Below are 24,638 nucleotides of genomic sequence, written 5' to 3' on the forward strand. Positions count from 1 at the left end.
AATTCAGAATTTCAAAAAAATCTTTTCTTAATCTGCACTTACAGCATAAGAAGAATGTGTATACAAATTTTCATCAATTTATCTTCAGTAGTTTTTGCTGGGGGGTGATGAATCAGTCAGTCAGTCAGGGCAAGTTGTTTTACAGATGCATATAAATAGATATCTTATTGCTAGTGGTGTTTTTATACAGGTGAGCAACATAAAACTGAACCCATAACGTAACCGCTGCAGAATCGGTAGGTTATGTTGGAATGCAATTTTATGAATGATACGGATAAATTAAATAAGAAATACATAAAACGTTATTTAAATGTAGCATCTATTTATCTTATTGTTATAAAAGATGTCAAAATGACCACCCTGGGCATCGATGCACTTTTGTGCTCGACATCATATGGAGAGTCGTCTAACGCAAAACGTTGTTGTCAATTGCGTTGATTTTTCGTTGAATGTTCACCTTCAGTTAATCAATATTGTGGGGATTAGAAGCATAAATTCTCTCCTTTAAGTAGCCCCAAGTAAAAAATCGCAAGTAGAAACTTTGGTGAACGTGAACGTCACCGTCCTTTGCTGACAGCTCATTCATTTGTGAAAGCTGCATGAACGCGATTCAGTGAAACGTTTGATGTGTGACACGTTGCTCCGTCTTGATGAAAGAAACTGTACTATTTTTCATTATCGTTTAATTGAGCATAGAATTCTTCGAAAATTGTGAGGTTAACTTGGGTATTGATAGTCCGGTCAAAAAATATTGGTCCCACTATACGATTATCGGAAATGGCACACCAAATTTCTCGTAGTGAAGTGGACGCTCGAATATCTCGTGAGAATTCCTCGCCATCCAATACCTGGTATTCGCAGAATACCAGGTATTGATAAATGAAACCATGCCTCGTCGGACATGAAATACGAGATCGGGCCTATCTGTCCACCAACAATGTTTTTGAAAAGCCAGTTGCAATAATCCAGTCCTTTCGGTTTGTCTATCTCCTTCAATTGCACAATTGTAACACGGTACGGTTTAATTTTAATTCATGAAGAATTTAACGACAAGATGTGTATTTAACTCCAGGTTGTTGAGATAACTTTTTGGACTGACAGTAATTTTCCTTTCTATATCGGCAATGGCCTGTGGAGTACTAACGGAAGATTGCTTATTTCGTTTTACATTTGAAATCGAACCTGTTGTACGCTACTGTTTAACTAAATCGTGTATGCTACTCTTCGCGGGGATACAGGCGTTCGGAAACGTTTCTAAAAATATTTGACGTGATTCTTCAAACGATTCAGAAGGAATATAGACCTCAGTTATAGCTATCCTCTCCTGGACTGAATAAGGTATTTTACACAAACACAATTGCACTCACAACACTGCAGTGCAACAAAACGTATACTACACTAATACGAAACAATCAGACAAATTGTAGCAACAATGAGTAGTAACATATACATTCGTTAGTAGCGCTAGTTGTGTGAGAGTCTTTCATAGTGTTGGGTAGCGGTTTCATTATGGGTTTATTTTATGTTGCTCACTCTGTAATAAGGCTATTGTGATTAAAAAAAAAGAAAGTGTATTGGAATTGAATTACGATTACTTAAGTCTATTAAAAACGAAAAATTAATAAAATTTCAATTAAAAGTTATTTAAACAAACCTGGATTCATATTTCCTGGTTGTTTAGAAAGTGAGAATATTAATATGAATTAATCAACTAGTTTTACTGTTGATGTTGAATTTTTAAAAAATATTTTTATTTACTGCCCAGAATCTTAATAAAACTAGTTAAAAGATTTCCTAAAGCTGATGATGATTTGGAGGATAAAATAATTCATAAATGACAGAGTGACATTTTGTATTTATACAATCATTCTTGGACTTTCATCATATCATCATTGAATATTGTGCTCCAGTTAATAATAATAATAATAATAAAGTCCTTTATTTACCATATTTCATTTTTAAATGTTTATAAAACATAGTTACATAAGATAATTCACAATGTATGCACACATTCTACAGATTTTTAATTCTTAATACAGATTCTATGATGATTTTTAATTTAAAAATCATCAGCTGGAAAGTAGGAGTATTAAGATAAGATAAAATAATATACTATCAATGAAACAAGAACACTACTTAGTAGTCTTAGCAGAATGATAAACAGAGAGGTAATACATTATTAAATACAAAATTAATACTATTATTACTGCTAATAATATTACGCTAAAATTATCTTTGTAGGAAGAAAAAATTGCCTTTAATTAAAAAAAGATTAAATTTATTATAAATTACACAATGCAATTTAAAAAAAAAACCAAACAAAATTAGACAAAGTTAAATAAATTTCAAAGAATGACATGATGTATTGTAAAGGTAAATTTACTTAACAGCTATTCATATTTAACATAATTTACTTGGAAATGAGTACATACAAAAAAACTAAGAGATTACATTTAGTTTTGCTTTATGTTTACAATTTATCAATTACATTTACTTTTGAAGTAAATACCTTCAATAAAGCCAAGTTCATCCACCTTAACAAAGTAAAGCAGAACTTGGGCAGAATGTAATGTGAAACTTCAACATTAATATTGAAACTAAAAACTGAAATATTGCTACACTACCATACAAAGCATTAAAATCACTTTAATTTGAACTCCTTATCAGTTAATCATTGAACTCCCTTACCAGTTTCCATCTATAATGCCACTCATCTCTGCAACGCTGCCAGTTTATCCTATTCCTTTCCATTCAAAAAGTCTATAAATAAATCACCTGACAGCTTATTGATCCCAGCCAGCAACCTTTTTACAAGGATAGGATATCAAGAAACAAAATGAAAAATATCCTTTTGCTCTTCTATTTTATGTACGGAACAGTATATTCTTATTTTTTATTTAATTTATTTTTATTGAAAATGATATTGATATAATAATTAAAATTTATATTATTTGCAATTACTCCTGATAAGAATTTATTTACCTGCATAAGATAACTATTTCCCTCCAGGTTCAAATTCAGCGATTTATATTGAGTAAGATACAATGAAGGCCCTGTTAAAAATCAGATCTCCTCTGTACTTTTGTCTAAATGTAGTACATCGTGTACAGAATAATTGAATTATGAAAATTATTAGTGGTAAAAGTTTTTTATATTTCTACAAAACAGCTCTTGGTTCTGGTTTACACACCCCTACCACCCCATTGGAGTCAAAATGCCTGAAAAACTTTGTCAAAAAGATTTCCAAATCAAACTTGCCTATTAATGAAATCAGAAGTAAGCAGATAGGTATTTGATTGAGATATTAGAAAGATGTTTTCAAATGTGTAGCACACTTAGGTGGAAATTAAGTGTAGGAAACTGAACGTAGAAGATAGAGCTGAGCTTGAAACAGTATTTGTTTATTGAAATCCTCTGAGTATTCATTCAGCTACATCAGTAGCAATAGAATGGTTAAAGCATCTTGCTGTTAAGCTTTAGCATAACAATTATAAATTTTGCTAAATGACAGCTGATATTGTCATCATATTAAAATCGGCACATCTAAAAATCATATAATAAATCTGTGAATGTGGCATAACTATCGTAAATCACAATGTAATGGAGCTACATCAATTCTAAAATAATTCTAGTTGGAAAAGGAACTAACATCTGCCCTAAAATTCTTTTTTTATAACATCTCTCCAGTATGTCTATGCTTTATATAGCAAGTACTAGCACCATTAATAACATTAAATCATAAATTACTAAATTTAAATCAATTATAAACTGACTGGAATTAGATTAGAAATAAATTTTCACCAGATAAAATTATTTAAAAAAAAAAAAATTAATTTTAGTCATGTACTTACCGATAACACAGGATCATATTCATCAGGTTGTGGGAAATATATATCCACATCTTCCCCAAACATTCCATCAACAAATGCGTAACCACTATGTACAGCTCTTCTAGCGAGTGATGATGAAAACTAAAATTCAGTATCATTTATACCTTTAATGTAATGAAAGAAATTTTACAGAATACTAAAATGTACATATATTTAGCTGAATAACAAAATCTATTGTATTTTACATCTGTTATTGAAAAAAAAATAAAATTATCTTACTATAATAAATACAGGATAGCCATTCTTGATTCATCTATTTTATGTCTAGTTTATAGAAAAATGAAAACTATTGTTGTTAAAACTATAACATCTCATTTTGGCTAGTCTTTCTTTTTTATTATTTTTTTTTTTTTATATATAATTCTACTTCTGTTTTTGATTTATTTCAGTAATATTTTAACCTTTGAACACTAAATGAAAAATATTATTTTCTTCAATAAAAATTACTGAAATATTTTTTTCTATTATTTTTAAAATGCCTATAACTGTTGAACCCATAATTTTCAAAATTCAAGTTTCGTCCTTTTTATAAGGCTGCTGCACTTGTTCATTATGCAGTTACATTTTTGAATTTTTTATTTTTTAGGGTTTTTAAATTCTGTATAGGGGTATACTGAAATAAAATGACTGATAGTATCTTGGAGAGCTGCATCAAACCAGTCAAGTGACTGAAGACAAAAAAAAACATTTGTATGAGGAAAAAAAGAAGAGATAATGGTTAATTTCTAACTGCTACCTTACCATGCAAAAAAATATATTTTTGTAAGTAAATTTTAAACCATATATCTCTTCAAAATATTATTATCAATTAAGATTTTATTTAATTCTTCAAATTTTCTATCTCAAATATTTCAATAATTACTGTATACATTTTTAAAATCCAAATTTGATTGTCTTCAGAATTTTCTGAAGATTTGTTTGATGTTTTTCTGTTAAGTAATTTTAATCTTTTTAAATGTTATATTATGGTAAATGAAAATGTTTTTTGGATAGAAAGACTATTAATGTATGTTTTAACTTTCACATCAATTTTTATGTCAGTAATTAAGACGTCAGTAAAATACCTGAAAATTCCAAATTTCTGAATTATCAATTAGTATAAAATGTTATATCTTACTATTATTATCATTATAATACTTTAACTTCATCAGTTTTACTAAAAAGTTGACTATCCTTTAACTTTAGATATTGTATTTTCTCTTTATGCAATATAATTTTACTTTTTTGCAAATATATCTAGAATAGCTATATAAATTAAAGGGGAAGTATGGTGATCATGTTAAAAATAAGGTAACAAGTTGTTTTTAAATCTTTACATTTAAGATCCAACTAATTCATCTAGATCAAAAGAAAAACTGCTTTTTGGATTTACATGGTCACACTACTTTTGGCTTTATAACTCAAGATTAACCATAATGATTTTCTTCAAATTTGACTCAAATATTTCTAAATATGAGGCATTGATTGTATTCATTTTTTTAAAAATTTTTTAAGGAGGTAGGGAATACTGCGAAAAAACAAATTTCAGACATTCTTCAGTGTGTGTTTTAGAGAAAAGTTTATCAAAGCAAATTTGTTACCTATAAGATACATATAAATAATTAAAAAAACTTTTTTCAAAAAATCAACTTTCAGCTCTTAAAATTGGAATATATGTTTTTGTTATTTTCCTCAACTCCCTTTGGTTTCAATATTTTTCAAAAAATTGTTGAAAGTTTATACAATATATATGTGTATATTTCTAAAATCAATTTTTTTTTTAAGAATCATTTTCCTGTGTACTGATATACAAGATTATACATACTTAATCAACCTAAGTATATCAAAACAATAAATAAAGTAGGATAACACTTACTTTATTTTATCATATATTCAAAAATGTTTTCGCGAATTTCTTGCATCGTCAGTTGCAATACATTTTTTTTTTCAAATTGTTCACATCAAATTATATACTACACATAAATATTATAAAATATTCTTTTACTTTTTATAAAAAAACAATAAAAACTTTGTTAAAATTTCATTATTAGATTTTTTAAATATTAATAAAAATTAATGATTCAAAGTTAAAAATTGAAAATAAAATTAATAATTAAACATAAAAAGTTAAAATTACATATATAGAAATATATATGTAATTTATATACATATAAATGTATATAAAAAATGTATATACATATAAAATATATATATTTTTATATAATTGACGGTCAGTTGATAAAAATTAAAATAAAAATTAACTAAAAAAATAAATGCTTTAAATAAAATATACATGTGTGGTCTAGCTAGCCATTGTTACATTATTGTACAGACATGAAATAGAATTATGAATTACAATATCTGAATAAGTGCTGCCATCTGCTGCAGCTTTTACAATCATGTCATCCTCATACTATGTTTGAAGATTGATAAAATTAAATCTGCTCTTACATTTATATATATATAGAATCTTTCTAAAATGTCTAAACCCCTATTATTTGTATTCATATTATATTTTTTATTTCTAGTATTTCCAAATCTGTTTGAATATTAGATATTGAATGTGTATTATTAAAAAGATGGTCAGGAACATTAGAGAAAGCCAATTTTCCATTTTTATAATAACTAAAATGTTCAGAGCAGTGGTGGTTTGCATATAGGCACTGTGGAACTGCAGCATCCCATATTTCCACTTGTTTTTATTGATAACATTTGAGTCCTTTTTTCTTTAATTCTTTCTTTATACTTGTACAATATATAATCCTTAAGCTTAATGTCAGTAGCAATCTCCCATTTTATGAAAAAGATACAAAAATCTTTGTATGGAACTGCGGGCTTCACAGTTACAGTGGCATGGTGTTTGGCTGTTATGTGCATGCGCACATAGGAAGCTGCATTAAAGGTTCTGAGGGAGAGAGAGCACTGTTGCTTTCTCAGTGCCAACCCTGGCATGCTGGTGGAAGGTAGGTTTTTACTCTATGTGTGTATGGAATGTTCCTTGTCCATTCCCTTTTTTAGTTTAGTCGGTGGAAGGAATATGAAAGTAGTTTAGTTGTTTTTTCAGTAGTGATTAGAAGATGGAGGAAAGCAAGGATTCTTTGATTGGCAAATCTGTCCAAAAACACACTGGAAGGGCTAAAGAGAAGGTAATTAGTAAAAACTAATTATGTATTTGTTTCTGTGTACAGAGAAATTTAAATTAAGCACCATTGGACTACAGTGTTTTTAAGCAAACATTTTATTAAGTTATTATCTAATAATACTAAAAAATATTATCTGTATTGACATTTTCTTACTTATTTGGTTAAACTGAATATGATTTTTAAGCACAATGAGCTTAAAAACCGTGTACCATATTTTTGAATGTGATAAAATGTATAATTAGATTGTTATCCTGGTTCCAGCTATTCTATTTGATTCATTTTTTTCTGTTCTTTTATTTTACAGAAAACTTTAACCATGGCCTTGTAAAGACCCAGAAAATTTTTTTTTGGAGCAGTATCCGTATTAATTTTAGCTACGAACTACCACTGGTTCAGAGAATCTAGTTTTGAAAGATCTAATGGTTTTGTATATATGTGTGGTCACAATCAAAGTGTAAAATGTTTATAATATGTGAAATCAAAGTATAGTGTTTAGAAAAAAATAGTAGAAAGTGCCAAATTTCTAAAATTGCAAAGAAAATAATGCTACATGTAGTTTGATGCAATCAGTATAACTTAAAGTCTATCATAATAAATAAAATAAATTATATTCTTCCTTTCTGAAATGTATGTTTCTATAGTTAAAATAACTAAATTAAAAATAAAGACAAAAATATCAACACCAACAAATACTGACAAATAGTATTAACACAAAAACAAGTAATAAAAGCGATATGTTTTAAATATATAAAAATCAACTGATTCAAAATACACTAATGTTCAGTTCTCATATTTTTCTAAATAGACATACAAAATTGATTACTTAATCCTTCTAAAATCATGATGTATCGTGTATAAGGAGGATGTGTGTATTAAAATGTAATTGTATATCTGGATATTAATTTTAATATGTTCACCCCACTAGTGTGGTAAATATTTTTAATAATGATGTCGCTTAGGTGGGTAGTCTTCAGCAAGTGCATCATGTCTTTCGGCCGGTGGACCTCAATGGTCTTGCTGTGGGGACATATCTGCACAACATGACTCATCCATTGTACCCTTAGCCCCTTCATAATGTGCACCTCTTTCATATGTTTCCATGAAAGCCTTGGGATCTGGTGGAATGGCAACACTTCCTGCAACAGCAGCAGCTTCCATCGCATCATAATCTCTAATAAGTTTTAATTTTAATTTAAATTTTTAACTTTGAATCATTGGTTTTTATAACTCATATTTAAAAAATCTAATAATGAAATTTAAACAAAGTTTTTATTGTTTTTTACAAAACTTAAAATTTATTTTATAATATTTATGTGTAACGTGTAATTTGATGTGAACAATTTGAAAAAAAAAATTGTAACTGATGATGTGAGAAATTTGTGAAAATGTTTTTGCATATACGATAAAATAAGGTGAGTGTCATCCTACTTTATTTATTGTTCTGTACTTAGGTTGATCAAATAAATATAATTTTATATATATATAAAACTGAAATTCTACATTGAAGGTTGTCATAAACATTTAGCTATAATAAAATAACCTTAGTACACTGACTGTGTTATCAGTTACATGTATTTTGTATGAGCATTTGAATTAAGTTTCAACTCTGTGTGCTTTTTTGTTTAGTAAATAAATATTTATGCCAATAATAGTTTTAGCAACTTTGTTGTAATTATTTTTCTGAATTTTAACTGGTGAATTCCTATCTTTTCCACATAGTAATAAAGTTTGGATATTTTGGTTATTATATTTTAATTTTAATAACTCTTAATCAACCTTATAAAGACATGCTAGAGTATACACTAAAAATAAAATTAGTATTTTATGCCAAATAGCATGACATTTTGCTGACAAATTTTTTATTTTTATAAAGTATAGTATATATTTAACAGCAGATATAATTAAATTTAAGTATATCAGCTTACATGATACTGATCACGACTATAATTCCCATAGTAAAATTCTGAAAATCTCTGACGAAACCGTTGTCCCAATTTTTTAACTTCTTCATAACCCTGTGGCATGAGTATATTATGCATATCAGGAGTACCGTAAAAATCCCACGCTCTTAAATTATCCTGGTCCCTTTTACACATTTTATTACCTGTAAAATAATTAAATTTAGTTTTACAAAAGATGTCACTATTCACTGCAAAATATTAATTTATCTAAAATTAAATTAAAAAATCATTACATTACTGACACTTCTTAAATTTGACTTGTAAGGATTGACGGTTAAATCAAAATTAAGAGCTGTCAGTGAGATTTCCGATTTACTCTTTTTAAGTAAACGAATGAAAATAATGTTCGTAATTGAATAGAAGAAGTTGAACACGATATAATGTTTGATTTTAATATTCGTTATTACATTATATTCGTTATACGACTAGGTGGAAAATTATTAATAGTAACCGACAACAAAAACTTCTGATTTATATAGTACACTAAACATTTCTAAAAAATGTAAATGTAACAGAATTGATTAATAAAACGATAATGTTAATTAAATCATACCCGAGATTTACAATGTGTTTGTAATCAAAAACATTGTTTTATGATTTTTTAAATTGTTATTTATTTATTTGCTACAGTATTGTAATGCAGTTTCATTTAGCTTCTGAAATAATATGAACAAATGAATGAATTGGTTTTCATATTTCAATCATGGAATTAAAAACTGCATTGCATCTATAATTATTGTTTATAAATGTTCAACATGATTGTGAAATGTATCTTATTTGAATGTTGTGATCCAAGCAGTCTTAGATACATTTTTGGGTGAATTAACATTTCTTACTACAGGTTGACAACACTGTTTTCCAAATATAATTGCTCTTGAAAGTTGTTATCAATGCATGCTGATTACGGTTGTGGTACAGGTAGGTAGATTTTTTTATTTATAAATCTGTTCAAGTGATGAGTATTTTTAATTAGTTTATCATTAATCTACCAGATGAAGTAGCACAGAAATGTATGTAAAAATTGTTTATTTCCTACAAGTGGTGATCCGATTTTCTTTTAACATAGGTTACGGAAACCCACCGGGTTGGTATAGTGGTGAACGCATCTTCGCAAATTAGCTGATATCGAAGTCTAGAGTTTCAACGCTTAAATCCTAGTAAAGGCAAGTACTTTTATGCGGATTTGAATACTAGATCGTGGATACCGGTGTTCTTTGGTGGTTGGATTTCAATTAACCACACATCTCTGAAATGGTCTACCTGAGACTGTACAAGACTACACACACTTCACTTACACTCATACATATCATCCTCTAAGTAATTCCCGGAGACTACGGTCTCCCGGAACGGTGATTCTGGAGGCTAAACAGGAAAAAAAAGGTTACGGAAGTCTGGCTATGAAAAGCGGAAAATGTATTACGTCAATCAATAAACAAATCTGCTTCTAAAAATAGCCTATCCTTATTGACGTCTTAAATTACCTGTAACGTTTACTAGACGAGCGAGTCGAGTCTTTAGTAAAATCCATTGATCCTAAGTTTTGTGATTGGTATTTTTCAAAACTACATGGAATTAGATGAAATTTGGGAACCATGGTTGTATCCTAATAAAGATTTATAGAAACTTAATGTTTATGTAACTGGTAATGAGTCTTCTGTTGTTAAAGCGTGATAGTATAGACTTGGTTAAATAGTTCACCAGCAGTTGTCTCAAAGTAGTTTGAATGAACATTGCTTGACAGTGTGTATTCAGAAACATGCTTGGCCCAATTGATAGTATTAAAATGTGTGCAACATTAAATACATCATTGTATAAACCCGTCGGGTTAGTCTACTTGTTAAACTCATCATCACAAAATTATCTTATTTTTGAACATGAGAGTTCTAAGGGTTGAGTCTCTGTAAACGCAGTTGCTTTTATATACACTTGAATGCTAGACTGTGGATACCGGTGTTCTTTGCTTGTTGGGTTTCAATTAACCACATATCTCAGGAGTGGTCGGTCCCTTAGTCTATTCAAGACTACATGTTTACTGGTACATTTACAATTACACACCAGACTGCGCACAGATGCCTTAGCATCTCTGTAGAGTACTGTTGACATAATGTCACTGTACTGTTACTCTTAACCTGATGTACAGTAATAAGTAAATAATATGATAAAAAAATTACCCGTAAATTGTTTGTTACTGTATAAAATACGTGTATGTATATATATATTTTTAATATGTTTATGACAAATCTGTAAAAATAACAAATTAATTAAAATATTTTTGAATATATTTGTTGTTTTTCAATATGTTTTTCAATATATTTTACAAAACTCAGGTTATGTCAACATACATTACTGCACAAAAATTGAGGTACAACTGAGCGAGTTCATTCGAAGCCCAACGTTTTGCTTGTATTTTCTAGTTAATTAAACGCTCATGTCTGTATTTAGTTAGTGTTGTTTAGCTACAATTTTTTATTAAATTGTGAATTACTCTGGTCACTGAAGCGTGCGAACAGTTTTTAGTTGCAGAGCATTGGTTAACTTTGGTAATGTGTAGAAACTGGTTTATTTAATTTTGCTTGCTTCAACTGTTTTAATTTATTTTTTCATCCATAATAATAATAAAAAGATAGTAATAAGCAAACAATTATGCTTGGTGTTATTTAAATTTAATATTTATATTGAAACACAGCTATGGTAAGTTAATAAAAAGGGCTAAGGAAGTTGATGAGAATTTAAGCACTGAAATTGTATGTTACTTTTAGATCTATTAAGAAGAAGTATCTGATATTGCTTGTACTGATTAATATATATGATATTTTTAATAATTAATATTCTCTAAACATGAAATGATTCTAAGCACTCATAAAAAACAAATTACATTAATTTCTCTCTAAGAAAATCTCAAGACTCTTTTAACTTTGTTACTTATAGGTGTTTGCAGTGTCTCATTTCACACAGTGCATTCCAAACATGTTCCCCCATACTTAGATAATTTTCTACGAAATATTTGGTTATTCTCATAGATGAACAAATCTCCTGGAAACTCCACATAGACAGCTTAACAAAAATGTTAAATAAAATCACAAGAATGTTTTACTCCCTAACTAATCTCTGCTCTCAAGAGATCAGTAGAAAGCTCTATTTTTCTTTGGTACAAAGTAGATTAGATTATGGATTAACTTGTTAAGGAGCGGCTTTTGACACAAACCTAATTCCTATTGCTAATATACAAAAAAAGATTATTCGAATAATTGCAAAAAAAACTCAAACTGGGTGTTCGAGAAAATTTTTTTTAATCTAAACATCTTCCCACTACAACATCTGTATGTATATAAAGTTTTAAATTTGTTTTACAAAAGAAGTGGTAGCAAATCAAAAGAAATTAATTTATACCGACAACAGTTGAGGTCTAGGCCAAAATGAAATTTTATTACATTTAATAAATTTTACACATATTTTTCCCCAAGAACCTTTAATAAATTACCTGTATTAATAAAAAAAACTCTAAACATTAAATTATTTAAAGAAATTTGAAAAACTGGTTATCAACACTGTACAGTGTAAAGAGTGTTTACAGTGTTTATCAGTAGTAATATTTGTATTCTAATGTTATGTATTTAATTTTATATTATTTTTGAGTAGCTTTTATCTTTATTATTACTAGTTGTACAATAGGTTTTCTCAAATTCTAGAATTCATGCTGGTAAATCCATTATTATTATTTTTTAAATATTTTTTATTTGTCTTCTCTGCTGTAAATTATTAATTACTAGTTTTAATTTTTTTAACACTAGTTTTAATTTAATAACTTGAGTTTTAGTTCTCCATTAGCTGAATTACTAATTTTTGTGTCATGGTAACCTTGAAACGGGCAGTGCCTAAATAAGGTACCTAGTTCTTTTAAACCATTTGAAGTTAATTTTAATTTTTTTTAATGTACATATTTAATTTTTGCATTTTTTACTGTTTTTTTTTGTGTATGTGTATTTATATATGTACACACACACCCCATATATATATATATATATATATATATATAATTAAGTGCCTAATAAAGTTTACTGTTTGAATAAAAAATGTTATGTACTGTACATTGTAATGGTTGAAAGAATAAAAATGATTTGATTTGATTATTATGCAACAGTAAATTTAATATAGTATTAAAGTTTTATTATATAATTACTTAAATAAATGCAAACATTATGTACTAATAATAAAAAATTATTCATAAATTACTTACTTTTACTTAGAAGCATATTATCTCTTAAAGTTTTAAGATAATACAGATATTTTAGCTCTGGTCTTCCAGCAAAGCGTGTCCCATGTCTAACTAATGTCCAAGTTTGAATAAGAGTGCAATCTACCAACAGAATTAGGTAAAAAAAATGTATTACTGATTAATTATGAATAATTCCTTATAATGTAATTAAGAGGCTGTTAGTAACTTAAATATTTTGATGTTAAATGATTAGCAAGTTCAGAAAGGATAGAAAATAGCACTAAACCGATCAAATTAAGTTATTTTAGTAATTAATATAAAACATAATTAAGAAACAAAACAAATAGAAATAAAAATAAAATAAATAAACAAATATATGTGCTCGTGTAAACAAACCGAATCATCCAGTGTACCTATATATATCAGATCATGTTTATTATTCAGAAATGAACCATCAAAATTCTAATAAATATTTAACAATGGTATAAATGATGCAAGTTGAATTGATAACATTTAATACTGAAACAAGATCCCTATTTTCACCTTACAATTGCAAATTGTGTTAAGAATAAGAAATTAGGCCTCAAGATTTTGTTCAATGCTAACAGTGGTGCACAACCATGTCTGATATCCATAAAAAAATCCACAAGTGTTACACATCTTGCTTAAGTTGGTGAAGTACACTAGAAGTTATATGGTTCTGTAAGTAAGCAAAATTTGAGTTACTGAAGTGATAAACCTACATCAAATTTTTATGCAGTACCTGTATCACTATGTATTATATTTGTAATAGCATCCTTTGTAATTATTTTGTTTCTGAGGATGGTAAAGGTGTGGTTGTAATTTTACCTGTTTGGTATTATTTAAGTATGCTGCAAGATTTCTTCATTTTGTAATTATGGATAATGAATGTGGATGTGGACATTTTTAGGTCCAATAAGATATGGTGACACGAACATGGTCAGAATGTTCATGGATTTTTGCAGCAGACTTTTACGCATAGATTGATTTCTCATGAAAGTGACATCTCTTTTGGCTGGTCTGTGTCGCATAATTCTTAATAAATTAGAGCTCTATTATTATATTGTATAGTTTCATTACGAATAAATTTATCTACTGTCATTTTGAAATTTTTAGATAAGATTAACTATAAATTACTGATATTCCTGAAATAATTGTTTATTCATAAAATATATTAAATTACTCTTTTAGTCCTTTTTCTTATAACTACTAATTTCATATCTGTTATTCAGAAATAAATATAAAATATCTTTTATTTCTTTCTTTATCTTTTAAGATTGCTGTTTATAAAAACTTATTTATAAGACTTAATTATTTAAATTTAATTAACCATATTCTGTTTATTCCTTATAAAACTATTTACAATCTAAGTAGTTAAGTTTGTGCATCTTAAGTCAGCATTTCTCAAGATCCGGGTTGGTCTAGTGGTGAACGCGTCTTCCCAAATCAGCTGATTTGGAAGTCGAGAGTTCCAGCGTTCAAGTCTTAGTAAAGCCAGCTATTTTTACGCGGATTTGAATACTAGATCGTGGATTACCGGTGTTCTTTGGTGGTTGGGTTTCAATTAACCACACATCTCAGGTATGGTCGAACTGAGATTGTACAAGACTACACTTCATTCACACTCATATATATCATCCTCATTCATCCTTTGAAGTATTATCTAAACAGTAGTTACCGGAGGCTAAACAGGAAAAAGAAAAGAAAAAAGTCAGCATTTCTCAACCTGGGATCACGAAATAAGCATACAACTTTACATGTAAGCAATAATGAAATCATTTTATGAGAAAAAAATAATTTATTATAAACATTTTACTTATGTTTATAAGTATACATGTAAAGAAAATAAATTAATGAGATGGTTGTGTTTGTTTTTTATGTAAAAGTTTCTCCATACATGGATCTATGTTAGAAACACACAAAAGCAAATTGTTTTCAACTGATAAAAGACGATTCTTATATTTAGTTTTTAGCACAATCTTAGATGAAAAACCCTTTATACATGAGTAAGATGAAAGGTTTGTGGCGAAAGGGATAAATATTTTCAATGCTTCTGTGACTAAATTTCCATATTTACTTTGATGAGGAAGCCAAAACCTTATTTAGAAAGCTAAATCTTAAGATGTGAATTGTAGTTGTAATGTTTTATTGGTAAACATTTTGATGAACTGGTATGAATGTCAACCAGTAACTTAGCAGCTGCAACAACATTTTCACCAAATGGATCCAATATCCATCTCTTCATGAAATCATTTTTATCTTCTGGGAATTACTCAGACAATGGATTTTTTAGCTCACGCAAATGCATCTTCTTACTATCCAAACACTGGTGAATGATATTGTCTTCTTCATCCAAATTTTTCTCAATATAATTGGAAGTGAGTGGAAATATAACAAAATTTTTGCCTTGTAAGCAAATCATACAAATATCAAGCTTCTTAATGAAAGCTTGAACATTGTCTGTCATTAATAAAAAGTTTTTATTACATCCTTGTAAATTCACTTTTAAGTCGTTTAAATGCGAAAATTCATCATCTAAATTAAGCCAACAGCAATGCATATTCATTATTCTTTAAAAACATTGTGTATGGTGTTTGTTTATCCTAGAAAAATACTCAATACATCTCAGTTCCAATAATTGGGTTAACTTTCCCTTGCAATAAACACCTGATTTTTGTATGGAAAAGAAGAATTTTTTCTTTTTGCCCATTTCATCATATAGTTTAGCAAACAGCCTGTTCTGTAATGGTAAGTTTTTAATAAGATTTACCATTTTTACAACTGTACAAAGAATTTGTTTCAAATTTTTCAGCATATTTTTTGTGGCAAGAACATGTCTGTGAGGGAAGCAGTGCGTCCATTCTGCCCTTGGTATAAGACAATGTTTTAATTTTTTCAGAAATCCATTTTTGTTTCCTGTTATTGCCTTTAAACCACCACTACATATTGCAACACATTTTGTCCAATCTATGTTACAGTTTTTAGTAGCTTCATACATAAAAAAAAAAAAAAAATTGTCCTGTTGCGTGACCAGGTATTGATTTGCAAAATAATATATTTTCTTTGATTGATCTGTCGCTATTGCATTCATATCTCACAAGACTTAAAACCTAAGAAATGTTTGCCACATCTATTGATTCATCAAATTGAATACTAAAAAATTCACTTGCTGAATTATTTGATCATGAACATCAGCAGTCATGTCATTGATTCACCTTGATACTGGGTCATTAGAGAGCGGATTTTTAAAACTTTTTTGCTTCTTCCATGCCTATTAAAACACTGACCATATCAGTTGTGGCAGGCAGTATAAGGTTTTCTGCGATTGTATGGGGTTTGGATTCTTATTTACTCTTCATGCTATGAGATAAGATGCTTCAAGTATACTTTTATCAGTACAACCTGATTTACAAATAAAAGCTTGTTGATTTTTTAAAGTATGTAATTTTCTTTTGAAAAATTCCAAGGGTTTGCTTTTATGATCCGGATGTGTAGTTTCCAAGTGTCAAATTAATTTTGATGGCCTCGTGATTTTACCAGAGAGGACTTGAAAGCAAACAACACACTGTTGCTTTCCATCCAATGAGATAAAACCATAATTATATTTTAACAACTGTCATTGTACAGTCTTATCTTTTTATCAATCGATTCACTGAATGCTCATAGCTTGCTTCGTTTTTCCCAAATTTATCCATTTTGCATAAGAATCTAATTGAAAAAAAAAACAGTTACATCATTTGTCTGCACCCTAAAAAACCAAAACCTCAATTATTATTATTTTTAATGAAACTACGCCTTTAAAAAATTAAAGGCACCAGACGCTTGAGTTCTGCATTCAGAACTAAACTGACATTCAGCAATCCCTTATGGTTCTTTTATACTGCTGAGAGCATGACATGTTCGAACATGTAATATGCGCCAGCCACTATGGTGTGAGTGGTAGCATCTTGGTCTTTCATCTGGAGGTCCCAGGTTTGAATTCCAATCAGGCATGGCATTTTCACACGCTACAAAAATTGTCATTCATCTTATCCTCTGAAGTAATATGTAACGGCGGTCTCAGATGATAAAAAAAAAAACAATATGGGTGTTTGAACATGACGCTTTTTCAGTGAATATTATGCAAGCAGACCAAATTACAAGGAGCATGTACACATTAAATTGGTACTTGTAAATAGCTTATGTTTATACACTTCATATGCGTATGTTCATATCCGTCACTATCAACACTGCTAACTAGGTTTCATTGAGTTAGGGTTGGGTGTTGCAAAATATTCGTTATATATATTTTTTTTACTTTTTGGTGTTCATGGGGCAAAAAGGTTGAGAATCCTTATCCGAAGTAAATCAATTCTGTTGAATTATTGCAGTGGGACTCTGGTTTTCTGGATGTCCTACTATTTGAATTACGTACATCTGCAATAGGCTATTTAAAAAATTAATACAAAAAATAAATCAATCTCTATTCTGATTGCTTCATAAAACTACATTGTATACAGATCATGTTGATAAAAGACAAATTATAAATATACAAACAAATTATAAGATAAAAATTAGATGTATTTAAAGTTTTATGTTTTTATTAATTTTATAAATAAAAGCATATTAAATAATGTTACGGTAAATAATTAATAATAAAAAAAAAAAAATACTACAAAATAGTTCGCAGTTTAGATACTGATATTGAAATTTATTTTGAATTTGAAAAGTTTTAAATATTTATACTTGACTTCAACAAAAAGTGTATTTTTATCAATCTTTGTTTTTACTGGGCTTTTTATTTGACTTTTTTAATTTGTATAGCATAAAACATTTGTAAACTTAGATCTGTGTTAAACTAATTATGAAATTTAACTTCTGAAAAGATCGATGGAAACACATTAATTTGTCAAGCAATGAACTGTGATGTAATAATTAATAATATATATCCACAGTCTTCACTTGAAAAAGTTCATGAATATGTGTCTGTCACTATGGAATGATTGGTGCGACAAAAAGGAATGTGATTCTTTACATATTCTTTGTTTAAAACGATTATGTGATCTTGCAGCTCATAAACAAGATCAATATTAAAACAAGTACAGATTTCAGTTTTTTTTTTTTTTTTTTTAAAGAAGAAATAGTATTTGTAAAGGTATGTTTTGATTATTGATTTTATTTTATTCTATTAAACTCACTTTTATTGACTCTGTTTAAATTTTATTAAATATAATGTAATTTTTTACAAATATTTTTAGAATTGATAATTTTTTAACACTAATTTAATTTAAGTTCTCTTCAATACATTTTTTGAAAGTCTTTTCTTACAAATTTGTTAAATGACATTTTTTACGAAACAGTAGGTAGTAGATCTTAATTTCTTTCAGATAATTTTTTGTAAATTTTTAATTCTTATATTAAAAAATTTCCACTTATTGGATTTTTTGTAATATATTAATTATTACTTAATTGTTTTATATTGCATTGTTTCTGAGTATCCTTTTAATTTTACTGAAATACATCCTTGTTTTTAGATTTTTAATTGTGATACCCATAACATTAGTATGATTTGTCCAGTATGTATGGTAAACCTTTTTTAGTTTTCTACTTATCCTGATTTCTAATTATCTGGTTTGGACCTGCAAAGGCAAATCTGGATAATCAACATTCTTCTGTAGTTGATTTTTTTGTCTTATGATGTACGAGTGTATATTTTGTGTTCTTTGTGGTTATTAATATACATCCTGTCTGCAAATATTTCATTTTAATTAAGTAAAATTTTATCTGTGTTGTTAATTGAAATTGGTTCTATAAGTTTTATTGGACAAGTTTTAGAATTCGTGTTTGTCTGTTGCTATTCTCTTACATTTGCATCAGAAAAATATTTTATTGTTTTAGCCAGTTATTTATAATTCATCTTAAAATGAAAATTAAATGTGTAATATATGTAAATTCATTATAAAAGCTGAAAATTTATGTTGTTTAGTGTCTTATAAGATTATATCAGTTATAAGTTTTCTGTAGATTTTTAATGCGTCATTAATGTTTAATGAAAAGATACATTTTGTCCCTTTCCACATGTCAACTTATGTGGTGACAGAATTTAATTTTTTGACACTGTTCTGCTTGCTCACAGAGACCTCTAAAACAATATTTCACATGACCATATGTCCTGTTCAAAACTTTTCAGTTGCTCTGGCACCCCCCTTGAACTACTAAAGGCCGAATACTCAAAGTTGAGATTTGGAGAAAATTTCCAAAGAGAGAATTGGAGTACTTCAATTAACAAAGAAAAAGGAGAGCATACAACCTTACTTCTATCTATCTGAAACAAACACATTGTTGGCTGCCATTTTGGATTGTGCGATTAATTGTATCATTTTTCATGTCTCATCGAGTTCTTCAAAATGATATATCAAATGACTATTGGTCCTGTTTGAAATTTTTGAGTTGTTCCTCGCTGCCCAAAAATAAAAATGAGTGAAACATACGTTCAATGAAGTAGCTCCTCGGTACAAGGAAGAATGCTACAAATCGTATCCAGTTATCTAATTATCTAATTGTAAAAAAAGTTAGATGGGGGGGGGGGCTGTAAGTTACTTTTCAGCCACCTGTATTTACCTTATATATAATTCCAAAAGTTTGTTTGTTTGTTTGCAGCAGCATCGCGAGAACCAACTGACCAATCCCTGTCAAATTTTCAGGAGTCATTCATGTCATACCAGGGAAGGTTTTAAGGTATAGATCAAGACTGTAACTGCCCTTGGGGGAGGTAAGTGAATTAAAGATATTCATTAAAGAAAAAAAATTAATCCTTTTACTTCATTATTATATTTATTTCACCATGGCAACAGGTTGTGGAATTTTCCTCGTCCAAAATTTGTGTACTTTAGTTACCATAGTTATACTACTCTGTATTTTGTAATTTAGTTTCTTTTTTAGGTTTCTATAAAGCCTGAATATTTTAATTGTTATTTAAGAGTGTTGTTCTCAGAGCCATGAGGATAATGAACAGTGTGGAAGCCCAGGGCCAAAGCTCTCTGACTAGACTAGAATGCTGAGCAAAACAAGCTCTGCAGTGGTCCAGTCAGCCAGATGGGAATGGCGAATGATGTGAGCTCTACAGTCTGAGATTCAGCCCTGCGACCCGTGGAGGCCTTGGAACTTGCTTGAGCCTACCTGAGCCCCAGGGGTCCAGGGGGTGATGCCCTAGCTGGCTAGTGTATATATATTTTTCTAAAGTGAATTCTTTTAAGAATCATATTCTTCTGTACTAATATACAAATTATATTTATTTGGTCTTTGATCAACCTAAGTACAGAATAATAAATCAAGTAGGATGTGACACTTACCTTATTATTCAATTATACATGCAAAAACACTTTTGCAAATTTCTCACATCATCAGTTACATTACATTTCTTTTACAAATTATTTATATCAGATTATATATTAAAATTAAAAACTATTTTTTATACATTATATTTAAAATTAAAATTAAAAATTAAACTTTAGAAGTTAAAAATTAAAAATTACATATGTAGAAATATGTATACTAAAAAATAAATAGTCTAAATAATATAAAATAAAAAAAATATGCATGTGGATTATTTTATTTAAACTATTTATTTTAATTTTAATTTAAGTTTAGTAATTGATGTCATACTTCAAAATATGTAATTTTTAATTTAAGTCCATATAATAAGCTACAAAATGCAATTTGCCGGGTTCTGATAGTATTCTTAGTTCAGAAATTATTAACAATCAAAACTGAAAATCGGTGCACAAGGTTCTTTACCCTGTTGTGAGTTCCTTCTCACCTGTTCACCATCTCACTATCAGTCTTATTTGCTCAGTGTTAGGCTGCAAAAAATCTGCAAGCTGAATTTCAAGCAGCATCCAGAGCTGCAGTAACTGAAGATAAAATGTGCATCAAAGAGCCAAGCTACACATAAAGTACACATGTGAAGCCACAAGTAGCCACTAATATATAAAACGAGAAAAGTAGGGTGATTTTTCCTAAAATCATCTTTCCACTTTTTTTTCTATTTAGGGGATCAAAAAGGTTTTTTTGGTACTATCTCCTTCTTGGAAGTTGGCAATAATCATCTGGTACTCCTTTCTATTCTAAGCTATCATTAGATTATCGAACATGTATATTAATTAAAACACCTAGACAAGATTTCTAAGCTGTCTGCATAATCCCTCACTTTCCTTCAAATTTCTGTTCAATTATCAACTCCATGAGACCATATTTTTTATCACTCCTATAAACAATGAGAAATGTAATCTCTCTCTGTGTGTGTGCGTGTGTATATATATATATTTATTTATTATCTATTTTGGTTAATATTTCATTACTGTGTAGACCAAAAATTTTTATTTCTGGCACAGTGATTCTATATTCAGGGTATTTTAAACCTATTAAAGTTTGGTGATGGGGTCTTAAAGGGATGGGGGTGAAAGAAGAATCAGGAGTTTATATCTTGGAACATTAGGATGTAAGGTTTAGCTATGCCAGTTTTAATAAATATTATTTCATTTATTTTTGAAAAAATAATTTTAGATAATTAATAGTTATTAATTAATTATTTTTAGATCAATTTTAAAATGGTTTTTATTCAATTAAATTAAGTGTCGCTGTTATTAAAAAATAAAAATATAAAAATGGATACGTTTTTTTAAATATTTTTATAAAATATAAAAATATTTTACGTCATTTTTATTCATTAATAATGAAAAACATGCTGTTATAGTTTATACAAATATTAGTTCTTTCACACTGATAAAAAATATACTATTATTATTATTATATTAATCAATGAAGAGATAAATTTTATGACCAAACTATTATAATTTTAAGTACAGTCATTAGGTATTCCATCAATCATTAATACAATGGTAAATGTTACATCATTTAAAAAATGTTTAATTAGATTTTAATTATTTTACATATATTTTTAATTAAATATAATTATTTTTGAACTTTAACATTTTTGAATATTTAAAAAAAAATTATATCTTGTTTATTTAATTGTTTTGAAATTTTGAATGCAAGTTCTGTACTGTTCAGGGAATGCACAATTCGGTTCTAATATTTCTAGATAAATCTGCTCCAGAGTTATATTGACTTTTTTGAAATAATTGATTTTAGTCTATTTAAAAAAAAAAAAAATATTTTCAATATTTTTCCATTATAAAATAAGTTAAGATTCGAAAATATGTTATTTGAATTTTTTAATGTCAGCAATTACTAATTTTTTAATAAAATTTCAAATGTGTAGATATGAAATTTCTGTGTTTTTTCTCAATTTGATTTTTATGATTCAATTCCTTTATTATTATTTTATAAAATATATGTAGGTTATATGAATAATGTTAGTAAAGACACGCTTTAAATATTTCCAAATTAGATTTAAAGTAGTAGTCTCTCTTGTAGTTTGTCTACATGTAGTCTGTCTACATGAGGAGAGGTACATTAAAATAAAATGAGTTAAAAATTTATTGAAAAAAAAAAACCTTTGGAATTTTACTTCTAGATTAAGAGTGAATAATTTATAAGTTGGCATGCCTAGCAGATGAGGTAGTAAAAAATCAACTGACTGATCAATTTTAGAATTATTGAGTAGACACAGTAGATTCAAAAAGGTTATTGCCTCAAGTGGAACACAAAAATATATGTTTGTAGATTCAAGTTCCCTAAACAAATTTAGCAGCACTTCTCTTGGAAAATAATTGAAAAGGATACTGGATGTATGAACTATTTAGGAATGATGTTGTACTTCAAGAGACCGCAAAATAGCACGGTATAAAAATATTCAATTTTTTTTGTCTATGTTTATCAGTAATCAAAAATTGTACAAAATTATTGATTTTTAATTACAAACCTAATCATATCAAATTTATTTTACTATGTTTATTCAGTAAATAGAGATACGAAATGGTTATTTTAAGTGTTAAATTTATAATTGAAGAAAAAAGAAAATTATTTTTTGACATAATCCTTAGTCCCCCAGCTATAGTTATGTACTTCTCCCATTTCTTTAGAAGAATGTTTATGTTTTTAGATACGAGATTGCAGAAGTATATTCTTAAGATATATCTAGAAAATGTCTTATAATAGTTATTCATTCACTGCTCCAATAATTATCTATATGTATGTGTATATATATATGTACTCCATACTTGCCTGAATATACGTCAAGGTTTTTCCTCCAATAAAATGAGGTTGACCTATAATCAGGGGCTGACTTACATTTGTTTTCGACTGGGCTTCTAACTTGTTTCATAGTTTATGAAACAAAATTCTTGTTTTAATATTTATGATAGACACTTATGTTTGTAGTAATAACTACTTTCAGTTATTATTATTAATAAAAGTACCTAATTAAGAATTTCTTATTTTCATAAAGATTATGGTTTTTTTTAAAATTAGAATATAGGTAAATTTAAAATGTAGAATTATATTTCAAACTTTTTAAGAAAAGGGATGACTAAATGAGTTTATGTAGCTGCGAATGTTTTTAATTTTCCCATTTCTTTGAAACCATATTTTTATTCCATTTTTATATTAATTTTTTCCTCAAATAATAGTTAAACATTAAACAAGTATGTATAATAAAATAATTGATAGTCTAGACAAGATTTCATTACTAGACTATTGCGGTAAACCTTTTAGTGCACATTAATTTTCTTGTAAGCATATTGTTATTTTTTATAATATAAATAAAATAAAATATCAGTTTTCATATCAATAAAAATTCTTTTTTTTTTTAATAAATTAAAAATTTAAAATATATGTAAATAATTTATAAATGAATCTTATCAGTGTATTTGTAAAAAAGCTATCTAATATAAATTATATTAGTATAATTATATGTATTCCTTCATTTATAAAATATTAAAAAAAAAAAAAAATTATTTGTTTAATATTATGTTGTAATAAACACTTATAAAAGACCACAATAAAAGATTATGAAGATGACATACGTAGAAAGATAGAGTATACTATGATTTGCTGTAGGCATAATTCTAGAAGCATATAATCAAACAATAAATGATTGTGAAATAAGTATACATTTTTCTTGTAAAAACAGTGAAATATTTTGAAAATTACTAACAGCAATTATTTGATATCAGTTATTGCTTAGTTATATGACATGACAAAGTAAAATACAAGGTGTGGTCAAAAAGTATCTGATCTTTGTTCATAAAAATAAAAATACTTAACTTATTTAGTTCAATGACTTGTCCCCTTCAAAGTAGGTCCTTCTGATGTAACACACTTACCCCTATCGATGATACATTAATCGATTAATACATTTATCATTATTGTAAGGAGTTTGCTGAATTTGTTTAATCCTGTGTTTTGACAAGAATCTCTGGGTAGGTTGTGATGCATGGGCTGAAACATTGTGATGAATTATCGAACTAGTTTGAAGGTCTTGCCA

At 28.0% G+C, this 24,638-nt stretch overlaps 1 protein-coding gene across 1 annotated transcript in view; it reads right to left on the reverse strand.

The window, feature by feature from the left end:
• The window catches only part of LOC142332744 (multiple inositol polyphosphate phosphatase 1-like), a 43,329-nt gene that overhangs the window by 12,949 nt on the left and 5,742 nt on the right, over positions 1-24,638 (reverse strand). The window contains exons 2-4 of the mRNA XM_075379356.1: positions 13,211-13,330; positions 8,938-9,116; positions 3,852-3,971 (exon numbers count right to left, since the gene is read on the reverse strand). Coding sequence (XP_075235471.1) covers positions 3,852-3,971; positions 8,938-9,116; positions 13,211-13,330 — 419 coding nt within the window. The remainder of the gene's footprint in view (positions 1-3,851; positions 3,972-8,937; positions 9,117-13,210; positions 13,331-24,638) is intronic.

The sequence above is a fragment of the Lycorma delicatula genome, chromosome 12 (assembly GCF_047948215.1).
Source record: "Lycorma delicatula isolate Av1 chromosome 12, ASM4794821v1, whole genome shotgun sequence".
Taxonomy (NCBI): Eukaryota; Metazoa; Arthropoda; class Insecta; order Hemiptera; family Fulgoridae; genus Lycorma; species Lycorma delicatula.